Source organism: Hyperolius riggenbachi, chromosome 9 (genome assembly GCF_040937935.1).
Source record: "Hyperolius riggenbachi isolate aHypRig1 chromosome 9, aHypRig1.pri, whole genome shotgun sequence".
Lineage (NCBI taxonomy): Eukaryota > Metazoa > Chordata > Amphibia > Anura > Hyperoliidae > Hyperolius > Hyperolius riggenbachi.
The window spans coordinates 135975367-135987572 of NC_090654.1; the positions used below are offsets into that span (position 1 = coordinate 135975367).

The 12206-nt window shown below is 48.5% G+C and overlaps 1 protein-coding gene across 3 annotated transcripts in view; it reads right to left on the reverse strand.

Moving 5' to 3' along the window:
- Positions 1 to 407: 407 nt before the first annotated feature.
- Positions 408 to 12206, reverse strand: part of LOC137531748 (Fc receptor-like protein 3) — a 67562-nt gene continuing 55763 nt past the window's right edge. For all 3 annotated transcript variants that reach the window (XM_068251716.1, XM_068251715.1, XM_068251717.1), the window contains one exon: positions 408 to 552. In XM_068251716.1, coding sequence (XP_068107817.1) covers positions 527 to 552 — 26 coding nt within the window. In that variant the 3' untranslated portion in view covers positions 408 to 526. The remainder of the gene's footprint in view (positions 553 to 12206) is intronic.

Below are 12206 nucleotides of genomic sequence, written 5' to 3' on the forward strand. Positions count from 1 at the left end.
TACCTGAAGGTCAGAGATCGCTGGCACACTTTGGTCGGGGATGCTAACAGGCTGAATAACAAGCAGCAGGAGAATAACAAACAGCAGGAGAGGAACAGACAGTGGCAGCAGAAGGATCAGGATGGAGAACAACGACAATGTAGGGATCACAGCCACATGCCAATCCAGCTGAAATGACAGCCTAGGTGATGCGGCTCAAGTTCAGATCACCATCTGGGCTGGTGTTATTCAGCTTGGTGTGTGTCTGATTGAGCGGCACCGGAGTGAAGAGAGAGGTGAGTGTTGTGTCCCAACAATAGTTTGTAAATCCACTAAGGGAACTCACTACAAGATAACTAAAGCCATCAAAGCAAATCAAAATCCTCATTGTTTCCTGTTATTTTATAAGAGGAATACACAAGGAAGCCTTTTTTGGTTAGAAAAAAAAGTTTTAATCTCCAGGTGTAAGAAAGGGTCCTTTTGTGTAAGAGCAGGAAGACTGTTGGATAGTCTTCCACCCTGATTCTGGGAGATAAGATAGATTGTCTCAGAAAGAAGAAGTGGATTGCCATCCTAAAAGAACAAAACATAAAGAAATAATCAAATATGGAACAAGTATTTTTAACACTGTTGATTTATTGTGATTTGTGTACAATAAAGTTGTTAATTAAAATATGTATATATTGCTAGTAAAGGTAAAACCAATAATGCGTTATATAAAAGTATGTCCTAAGTTATATTACTTATTGTACATTATTTGTAAATAAATCTGTTTTGAGCAATAACTGGAAATACTGTTTTATGCCCCTACAGAGGGTGCAGTGAGCCTAGAGAAATTTTTTACATCTCCTCTGTCCCTTAACAAAATTCAGTTTTCTTTTCCAAACAGCAGAGCACTGACAGCAGGCCTCGACCAGAAAGATCTTTGGGATAAATTATACAAGGTAAACATAGCTATTCTTTTTTTTATTTCTCATAGGCCAGGAAAAGTACTAGTTCACTATAATTTTTTTTAATTATTTCTTCCCATTTCTCATCATTGTGACAGTGAGGCCCCATTTACACTTAATCAGTTGGTGTGCGTTAGTGTGTGTTAGTACGCATTTTTTCCATAGCAGTACATTGTGACAAAGATTTCAGTTAAAACGCGTTAAGTGTGAAAGGTGCCATAGGAAAACATGGGCATTACTTTGAAAATCAGTTTTCTTTCCGTTTTGACTGAGAGAAACTGATTAAGTGTAAAAGGGCCCTGACAGTTATGGAAAGTCCAATATTTTACAGTTGTCGTGTTTACAGGTGTAAGGGCTGGTTCACACTCGGGAGCTTTTCAGCACTTTGCTGATCACCAGCGATGAGCAAAGCGCTGTGATTAATGTATTGCTATGGGATCATTCTCACTGTAGCGTTTGTGGTTTGCATAAATCACAAACTCGCTGCATCCGAAGACATAACAACAAAAGTTGTTTAGGTGGTACCTGTAATGACTAACTGTACAATATTTTTCTGTGCTTTCAAAACTTTAAGTTTCTTCTTCAGGCATGTTTCAAAACCGGTTCTGAAACATGCCTAAAGAAGAATCTTAAAGTTTCGAAAGCCTGTAGAAAAAATCTTGTACAGTTAGTCATTAAAGGTATCACCTAAACAATTTTTGTTGTTATGTCTTCGGATTCTCTCCATGACTAATACCGGACCACACGCAACTAAACTCGCTGCATGCAGCATTTTGGGCGCAATTGCATTGTGATTCCAGTTTTGTTGAATGGGAATAGCAAATCATAGTAAAGCCACAAAATGTTGTGCCACAAAATTGTGATCGCTATTTTCATTTGCGCTTCCAGTGTGAACTACCCTTAAGAATAAATCTCTCAATGCAGCACTTAGAGCCATTTCACAAAAGAGGAACTTTGTTGCTAGTAGCAACTGGCCACAGAAACTAGAAGCTACAACTACACTGCAATACTTTTTAATGGAGCTGCTAGGAATTAGTCACTAGCACTAGCAACAAGTCACTGTAGTTGTTATGACTGGCTGCTAGCGACCCATGACATGACCCTAACAACTGTCAAAAGTTTACCTTCCAGCTGAGTCACTTTGTAACATGTGACACAACACTTGATCAAGAATAACATTTGAAATTTTACATTTTAAAATAGCATTGTCCTTGAAATGTTTTCAGTTAATAAAATTATTACGCTTGCTCTGCTGTCCAACATCTGCTTAGTCTAACAAGCAGAGGCGGCGCCAGGGGGGTGCTTGGGGGTGCTCGAGCACCCCCTAGAATTGTCCAAGCACCCCCTGGAGTGAACTGACTTCAGGCGTCTAAAAGACGCCAAGTCAGTTCACACAGCGGCAGCACGGAGCAGCAGCAGGGCTACGGTAAGATGGCCGCCCGGAGCCCTGTTCTGCAGACTTCGAGTCTGCAGTGCATGGCTTCGGGCGGCCATTTTCCCGTAGCCCTGCTCTCTGCAGGCAGGAAGTCTCGTCGTGACGTCGGGAAGGAAGAGGATCGCGGGCGCTGCGCGCCACAAGGAGGTCGGGACTCGGGCTGGAGGTCGGGAAAGAAGGTCTTCTGGCTGTAGGTGAGAAAATGGGTTTTTCTTTTCTTTTTCAGTTGATGCTGATTGTGCATATTGGGGTCATATCTGCTACGGATTGTGCATATTGGGGTCATTTCTGCTACCGATTGTGCATATTGGGGTCATTTCTGCTACCGATTGTGCATATTGGGGTCATATCTGCTACCGATTGTGCATATTGGGGTCATATCTGCTACCGATAGTGCATATTGGGGTCATATCTGCTACCGATTGTGCATATTGGGGTCATATCTGCTACCGATTGTGCATATTGGGGTCATATCTGCTACCGATTGTGCATATTGGGGTCATATCTGCTACCGATTGTGCATATTGGGGTCATATCTGCTACCGATTGTGCATATTGGGGTCATATCTGCTACCGATTGTGCATATTGGGGCCATATCTGCCACCGATTGTGCATATTGGGGCCATATCTGCCACCGATTGTGCATATTGGGGCCATATCTGCCACCGATTGTGCATATTGGGGCCATATCTGCCACCGATTGTGCATATTGGGGCCATATCTGCCACCGATTGTGCATATTGGGGCCATATCTGCCACCGATTGTGCATATTGGGGCCATATCTGCCACCGATTGTGCATATTGGGGCCATATCTGCCACCGATTGTGCATATTGGGGTCATTGGACGTGTTTTTTGTTAAAATCTGCTCACATTACGTGTATTTTCTTGAGAAAACCTGCACAATTATGTGAATTTTCTGGGAAAAGGGTCACCAAAACTTGGGCCCTCTGTCTTTGTGTTGCACTTTTAAAGGGAACCCGAGGTGAGAATAATATTGAGGCTGCCATATTTATCTCCCTTTAAGCAATACCAGTTGCCTGGCTGCCGTGCTGGTCCTCTGCCTCTTATTCTTTCAACCATAGACCCTGAACAAGCATGCAGCAGGTCAGGGGTTTCTGACAATATTGTCAGAACTGACAAGATTAGCTGCATGGCTTGTTTCTGGTGTAATTCAGTTCACTACTACAGCCAAATAGATCAGCAGGGCTGCCAGGCAACTAGTATTGTTTAAAAGGAAATAAATATGGCAGCCACCATATCACTCTCACCCTGGGTTCACTTTAAATTACAGTTAGCCCCGCCCTCATCCGGTCATGACCACGCCCATTTTTTCGCCGCGGCGCGCTTCGCGCGCCGCAGGTTGTAGCCACACCCATTTTTTGCCGCGGCGCGCTTCGCGCGCCGCAGGTCGTCAGCTCCCCCGGAAATTGGTCCAGCACCTGCATAGCACCCCCTAAAAAAATTTCCTGGAGCCGCCACTGCTAACAAGTGAAGAAACAGTTTCTATTAACAGCTCCAAAGATAGTAGATCTAAGTGAAAATGCTTGACTGAGTTGTGCCTGGAAGAAACTTATCATTAATAACACAACAGGAGGTGTAACACTTTCCCAAAGTACATTTAAACACAGGCCATTACAACCTTTACTGCTGCTAAAAATAGCTTGAACCTTTGTTACACTGATAGTGCACATAAAGATTAGTAGGTGTTATGCAAATTGTATAACGGACACTACACAAACAACGTAATGTATACGATGAGTCATTAGGTGCGACATATGCTTTGTATCTTTAGTATGCTTATGTTACTTTTGAGTACCTGGCATGTCTATACATTGCAATGTACATCCTACTGTTAGGGCACTAGAGTAGCAACCGCAGTTTAACCAGTAAGCTTGACTTACCACCATGGCTTATTCTGTATTTGTTTATGTGCAGACTAATTCTGTTTTTTATGACAATTGGAGACAGTGATTTATACAAGGGTCTGACCTAAATTTCTGACCTTTAGCCCTGTAAAATGCAGGTTCTACTGTGACAATTTGCACTGTGTCTTCCTGTCAGCACTGATGGTGCCCGAAGTGTCTGACGGCGTCAGTTGAGAGAGAGCAGCCTTGCAGGTAGTGTTGGGCGAACATCTAGATGTTCGGGTTCGGGCCGAACAGGCCGAACATGGCCGCGATGTTCGGGTGTTCGACCCGAACTCCGAACATAATGGAAGTCAATGGGGACCTGAACTTTTGTGCTTTGTAAAGCCTCCTTACATGCTACATACCCCAAATTTACAGGGTATGTGCACCTTGGGAGTGGGTAAAAGAGGAAAAAAAAATTAGCAAAAAGAGCTTATAGTTTTTGAGAAAATCGATTTTAAAGTTTCAAAGGGAAAACTGTCTTTTAAATGCGGGAAATGTCTGTTTTCTTTGCACAGGTAACATGTTTTTTGTCGGCATGCAGTCATAAATGTAATACATATAAGAGGTTCCAGGAAAAGGGACCGGTAACGCTAACCCAGCAGCAGCACACGTGATGGAACAGGAGGAGGCGCAGGAGGAGAAGGCCACGCTTTGTGAGACACAACAACCCCGGCCTTGCATGAGGGCAAGAAGCGTGCGGATAGCATGCTTTGTACCGCCATGCAGTCATAAATGTAATAAAGATAAGAGGTTCCATAAACAGGGACCGGCAACGCTAACCCAGCAGCAGCAGCAGCAGCACACGTGATGGAACAGGAGGAGGCGCAGGAGGAGAAGGCCACGCTTTGTGAGACACAACAACCCAGGCCTTGCATGAGGACAAAAAGCGTGCGGATAGCATGCTTTTTACCGCCATGCAGTCATAAATGTAATAAAGATAAGTGGTTCAATAAACAGGGACCACGCGGCAACGCTAACCCAGCAGCAGCAGACGTGATGGAACAGGAGGAGGCGCAGGAGGAGAAGGCCACGCTTTGTGAGACACAACAACCCAGGCCTTGCATGAGGGCAAGAAGCGTGCGGATAGCATGCTTTGTACCGCCATGCAGTCATAAATGTAATAAAGATAAGTGGTTCAATAAACAGGGACCATGCGGCAACGCTAACCCAGCAGCAGCAGACGTGATGGAACAGGAGGAGGCGCAGGAGGAGAAGGCCACGCTTTGTGAGACACAACAACCCAGGCCTTGCATGAGGGCAAGAAGCGTGCGGATAGCATGCTTTGTACCGCCATGCAGTCATAAATGTAATAAAGATAAGTGGTTCAATAAACAGGGACCACGCGGCAACGCTAACCCAGCAGCAGCAGACGTGATGGAACAGGAGGAGGCGCAGGAGGAGAAGGCCACGCTTTGTGAGACACAACAACCCAGGCCTTGCATGAGGGCAAGAAGTGTGCGGATAGCATGCTTTGTACCGCCATGCAGTCATAAATGTAATAAAGATAAGTGGTTCAATAAACAGGGACCACGCGGCAACGCTAACCCAGCAGCAGCAGACGTGATGGAACAGGAGGAGGCGCAGGAGGAGAAGGCCACGCTTTGTGAGACACAACAACCCAGGCCTTGCATGAGGGCAAGAAGCGTGCGGATAGCATGCTTTGTACCGCCATGCAGTCATAAATGTAATAAAGATAAGTGGTTCAATAAACAGGGACCACGCGGCAACGCTAACCCAGCAGCAGCAGACGTGATGGAACAGGAGGAGGCGCAGGAGGAGAAGGCCACGCTTTGTGAGACACAACAACCCAGGCCTTGCATGAGGGCAAGAAGCGTGCGGATAGCATGCTTTGTACCGCCATGCAGTCATAAATGTAATAAAGATAAGTGGTTCAATAAACAGGGACCACGCGGCAACGCTAACCCAGCAGCAGCAGACGTGATGGAACAGGAGGAGGCGCAGGAGGAGAAGGCCACGCTTTGTGAGACACAACAACCCAGGCCTTGCATGAGGGCAAGAAGCGTGCGGATAGCATGCTTTGTACCGCCATGCAGTCATAAATGTAATAAAGATAAGTGGTTCAATAAACAGGGACCACGCGGCAACGCTAACCCAGCAGCAGCAGACGTGATGGAACAGGAGCAGGCGCAGGAGGAGAAGGCCACGGTTTTTGAGACACAACAACCCAGGCCTTGCATGAGGACAAAAAGCGTGCGGATATAGCAGCAATGCTTTTTGCCGCCATGCAGTCATAAATGTAATACAGATGAGAGGTTCAATAAACAGGGACCGGAAACGCTACACCATCCCAGATGTTCATTGGTCATGTTACTTGGTTGGGGTCCTGGAGTGTTGCGTAGTCATTTCCAATCCAGGATTGATTCATTTTAATTTGAGTCAGACGGTCTGCATTTTCTGTAGAGAGGCGGATACGCCGATCTGTGACGATGCCTCCGGCAGCACTGAAACAGCGTTCCGACATAACGCTGGCTGCCGCGCAAGCCAGCACCTCTATTGCGTACATTGCCAGTTCGTGCCAGGTGTCTAGCTTCGATACCCAATAGTTGAAGGGTGCAGATGGATTGTTCGACACAGCTACGTCATCTGACATGTAGTCCTTGACCATCTTCTCCAGGCGATCGGTGTTGGAGGTGGATCTGCACGCTTGCTGTTCAGTGGGCTGCTGCTGCATGGGTGTCGGAAAATTTTCCCACTCCAAGGACACTGCCGATACCGTTCCCTTTTGGGTACTAGCTGCGGCTTGCGTTGTTTGCTGCCCTCCTGGTCGTCCTGGGTTTGCGGAAGTCAGTCTGTCTGCGTACAACTGGCTAGAGGAGGGGGAGGATGTCAATCTCCTCTCTAAAGTCTCCACAAGGGCCTGCTGGTATTCTTCCATTTTGACCTGTCTGACTCTTTCTTCAAGCAGTTTTGGAACATTGTGTTTGTACCGTGGATCCAGAAGGGTATAAACCCAGTAATTGGTGTTGTCCAGAATGCGCACAATGCGTGGGTCACGTTCAATGCAGTCTAGCATGAATTGAGCCATGTGTGCCAGAGTCCTACCAGAATCCTCATCATCCTCTTGTGAGCGTTGTGATAGTTGTTGTGATGCATCATAGTCGTCACCTTCCTCCTGGTCTGCTTCTGCTGACCATTCGCGTTGAATTGTGGAAGTCCAACGTGCACCGCTCTGGCCCTCGTCAGTGGTGGCATGAAATTCCTGCTCCAACTCCAGCTGTTCCTCCTCCTCTTCTTCGTCATAGCTGCTGGGGCCAGCGTTCCCTGAGGCGGATGGCCTGATGTTGGTACCATCACGCTGATCGTTTTCTCCTTCAGATTCCCCCAGTTGCATCATGACAGCTGTTTCCTTGATTTTTAACATCGACCTCTTCAGTAAACACAGCAGTGGTATGGTAATGCTGACTGAAGAGTTGTCACTGCTCACAAGCAACGTGGATTGCTCAAAATTTTGGAGGACTTGGCAGAGGTCCAACATGTTGGCCCAATCGGATCCACAGAAGCTTGGCAGCTGGCCGGATGCGCCTCGGTACTGCGCCATCATGTACTGGACCACTGCACTCTTCTGCTCGCAAAAGCGGGCTAGCATGTGCAGCGTAGAATTCCAGCGCGTAGGGACATCACACAGCAAGCGATGGTGGGGGAGATTGAAGCGCTCCTGCATCTTGGCGAGTGCCCCCGAAGCAGTACTGGAATTTCTACAATGTTTGGCCACTCGACGCACCTTCAACAGAAGATCGGCCACGCCTGGGTATGTCCTCAGGAACCGCTGAACTACTAGGTTCATCACGTGCGCCAGGCAAGGGATGTGTGTCAGCTTAGCCAACCTTAAAGCGCGAATGAGATTACTCCCATTATCACACACAACCATGCCCAGTTTCAGGTCCAGCGGTGCCAGCCACAAATCCGTCTGTTCCTTTATTCCCCTCCAAATTTCCTCCCCTGTGTGCTGCTTATCCCCAAGGCAGATTAGCTTCAGCAACGCTTGCTGACGCATGCCAACAGCTGTGCTGCACTGCTTCCACGATCCTACTGCTGCTGGGTTAGCGTTTCCGGATGAGGTACAGCTTTGAGATGCGTTGGAGGAGAAGGAGTCAGAGAGGTAGGTGCTGCTGTTGTTATCCAGTGGGAGGGACGGTGGTGCAGCTGTTTGTGGCGTGGGCAACACCCGTGCCGTAGCAGGTGAGGAATCGCTGCCAGGCTCCACAAGGCTCACCCAGTGCGCGGTAAGGGAGATGTATCGACCCTGGCCGAACGCACTCGTCCAGGTGTCAGTGGTGAGGTGAACCTTGCAGGCAACGGCATTCTTCAAGCTTCGGGTTATTTTGCTGACCACGTGCTCATGCAACTCAGGCACTGCAGAGCGCGCAAAGTGGTAGCGGCTGGGAACCACGTAACGTGGGATGGCCACTGACATCATGCCCTTGAAGCTGTTTGTCTCCACCACTCGATATGGCAGCATTTCGCAGGCCAGAAGCTTGGCTATGCTGGCTGTTACTGCCACGGCCCGGGGGTCATTTGCTGGCAATTTCCTCTTGCGCTCAAACATCTCCGACACAGACAACTGAACCGTAGCGCTGCACACGGAAGGGCTGTTGGTTGTTGTGTTTGATGAACACTGGGAGACCTCAAGAGCACTACTCCGGAAAGTGACAGTGTCAGCGTCGTCTGATGTTTGTGAATGTTGTGAACCACGCAATGGCTGGGCTACTGCTGCTGCTGAGGCGGGTCTGGTGGTGAGTCTGGTGAACCCAAGGGAGGCAGTGTTGTTGCTGGTACCCTGTCCTGACGCGTTTGCCCACAGAGTGGGATGTTTGGATAGCATGTGACGGCTCATGCTGGTGGTGGAGAGGTTGTTAATACTTTTCCCCCTGCTCAGGCGGGTCTTGCACACCTTGCAAATCGCCATGGTAACATCCTCAGTGCAGTCTTCAAAGAAAGCCCAGACTTTGGAGCACCTGCCTCCTTGCTGGCGATTTCTGTTTGCTCCTCTTTTGCCTCTCACTTGAACTTCCACGCTTGTGGTGCCTGAAATTGCGCGCCGCCTACCTTGTGGCACAAGGCGAACTCGTGCAGCAGTGGGTTCTTCAACAGACTCATCTGTGCTGCTGCTACGACGGCGATGTTCTCGTTCACAAACAAAATCTGGGTCTCTGTCCACATTGTCCATACCCTCCTCTTCCATCTCCTCAAACTCGTCATATGTCATTGTGGGCCGCCGCCGTGGAGTAGAGCTCCCCACAACAACCTCTGCGCAGCACACTCCAACGTCGTCTTCCAGATCTTGTCGGCCGACCTCCTGCAATTGCAACCCCTCCTGCCCAAATTGCTCTGGGATTTGGGTTTCCGAGTCCTCCTCGGACTCGCCTTGTATTTCAGTGCGCGGTGCATTTCCCACAGTTAACGGTTGTGAATCCAGGCACAACATTTCTGGCTGTTCCTCCATTGACCTTTGAAAGGTGGAAGTTTGTTGGGCTGGGAATAGCTCCTGCGAATACCCCATTGTGTCCTGAGGTAATTCATCGGACTGGTTATCTGGCAGTTGTGTGCGTGGTGTCGCTGCCAGTTGTGTCAGCTTTGTGCCCACTGGCTCCTTGTAACTGGCTGAGGACTCGGACCTCGTGCGTGATGTGCTGGTGCTGCTTAACCCACTGCTGGACGCTTGAGAGGTCATCCAAGTAATTATCTGGTCCTGTTCTTTTGGATTTGTGAGGGTTGTTGTCCTGGACAACATGGGCGGTATTGAGTGGGTTTTCTTGGGTGCTCCCCTGTGGCCTGTACGTGAACCGTCAGGGGAAACACCTCTTCCCTTGCCCCTCCCTCTTTCACCGGATTTCTTCCTCATTTCACTTATCCTTACAGTACACGCTGACTGGCAGCAGTACAGTGGCAGTACAGAAATGCTATACAGTACCACTATTCCCAGCAGCGACACAGAGCACAATGCTATACAGTGACGGGTGAGCGGTGTACCACTATTCCCAGCAGCGACACAGAGCACAATGCTATACAGTGGCGGGTGAGCGGTGTACTACTATTCCCAGCAGACACAGAACAGTAAACAGAATGCTATATAGTGTGGCTGAGCGAGCGGTGTACCACTATTCCCAGCAGACACAGAACAGTAAACAGAATGCTATATAGTGTGGCTGAGCGAGCGGTGTACCACTATTCCCAGCAGACACAGAACAGTAAACAGAATGCTATATAGTGTGGCTGAGCGAGCGGTGTACCACTATTCCCAGCAGACACAGAACAGTGAACAGAATGCTATATAATGTGGCTGAGCGAGGTACACAGAGTGGCAGTAAACAGAATGCTATATAGTGTGGCTGAGCGAGTGGTGTACCACTATTCCCAGCAGACACAGAACAGTAAACAGAATGCTATATAGTGTGGCTGAGCGAGCGGTGTACCACTATTCCCAGCAGACACAGAACAGTGAACAGAATGCTATATAATGTGGCTGAGCGAGGTACACAGAGTGGCAGTAAACAGAATGCTATATAGTGTGGCTGAGCGAGCGGTGTACTACTATTCCCAGCAGACACAGAACAGTAAACAGAATGCTATATAGTGTGGCTGAGCGAGCGGTGTACCACTATTCCCAGCAGACACAGAACAGTAAACAGAATGCTATATAGTGTGGCTGAGCGAGCGGTGTACCACTATTCCCAGCAGACACAGAACAGTAAACAGAATGCTATATAGTGTGGCTGAGCGAGCGGTGTACCACTATTCCCAGCAGACACAGAACAGTGAACAGAATGCTATATAATGTGGCTGAGCGAGGTACACAGAGTGGCAGTAAACAGAATGCTATATAGTGTGGCTGAGCGAGTGGTGTACCACTATTCCCAGCAGACACAGAACAGTAAACAGAATGCTATATAGTGTGGCTGAGCGAGCGGTGTACCACTATTCCCAGCAGACACAGAACAGTGAACAGAATGCTATATAATGTGGCTGAGCGAGGTACACAGAGTGGCAGTAAACAGAATGCTATATAGTGTGGCTGAGCGAGCGGTGTACTACTATTCCCAGCAGACACAGAACAGTAAACAGAATGCTATGTAGTGTGGCTGAGCGAGCGGTGTACCACTATTCCCAGCAGACACAGAACAGTAAACAGAATGCTATATAGTGTGGCTGAGCGAGCGGTGTACCACTATTCCCAGCAGACACAGAACAGTGAACAGAATGCTATATAGTGTGGCTGAGCGAGCGGTGTACCACTATTCCCAGCAGACACAGAACAGTAAACAGAATGCTATATAGTGTGGCTGAGCGAGCGGTGTACCACTATTCCCAGCAGACACAGAACAGTAAACAGAATGCTATATAGTGTGGCTGAGCGAGCGGTGTACCACTATTCCCAGCAGACACAGAACAGTAAACAGAATGCTATATAGTGTGGCTGAGCGAGCGGTGTACCACTATTCCCAGCAGACACAGAACAGTGAACAGAATGCTATATAATGTGGCTGAGCGAGGTACACAGAGTGGCAGTAAACAGAATGCTATATAGTGTGGCTGAGCGAGCGGTGTACTACTGTTCCCAGCAGCGACACAATGACAGGGGGGACCCTGGCTAGCGTGGCTGGAGCGCGAACTACCCTGCCTGCCTACCCAAAGCTAAACCCACAGACAAATGGCGGAGATATGACGTGGTTCGGGTATTTATTTACCCGAACCACGTGACAGTTCGGCCAATCAGTGCGCGTTCGGGTCCGAACCACGTGACCCGTTCGGCCAATCACAGCGCTAGCCGAACGTTCGGGGAACGTTCGGCCATGCGCTCTTAGTTCGGCCATGTGGCCGAACGGTTTGGCCGAGCACCGTCAGGTGTTCGGCCGAACTCGAACATCACCCGAACAGGGTGATGTTCTGCAGAACCCGAACAGTGGCGA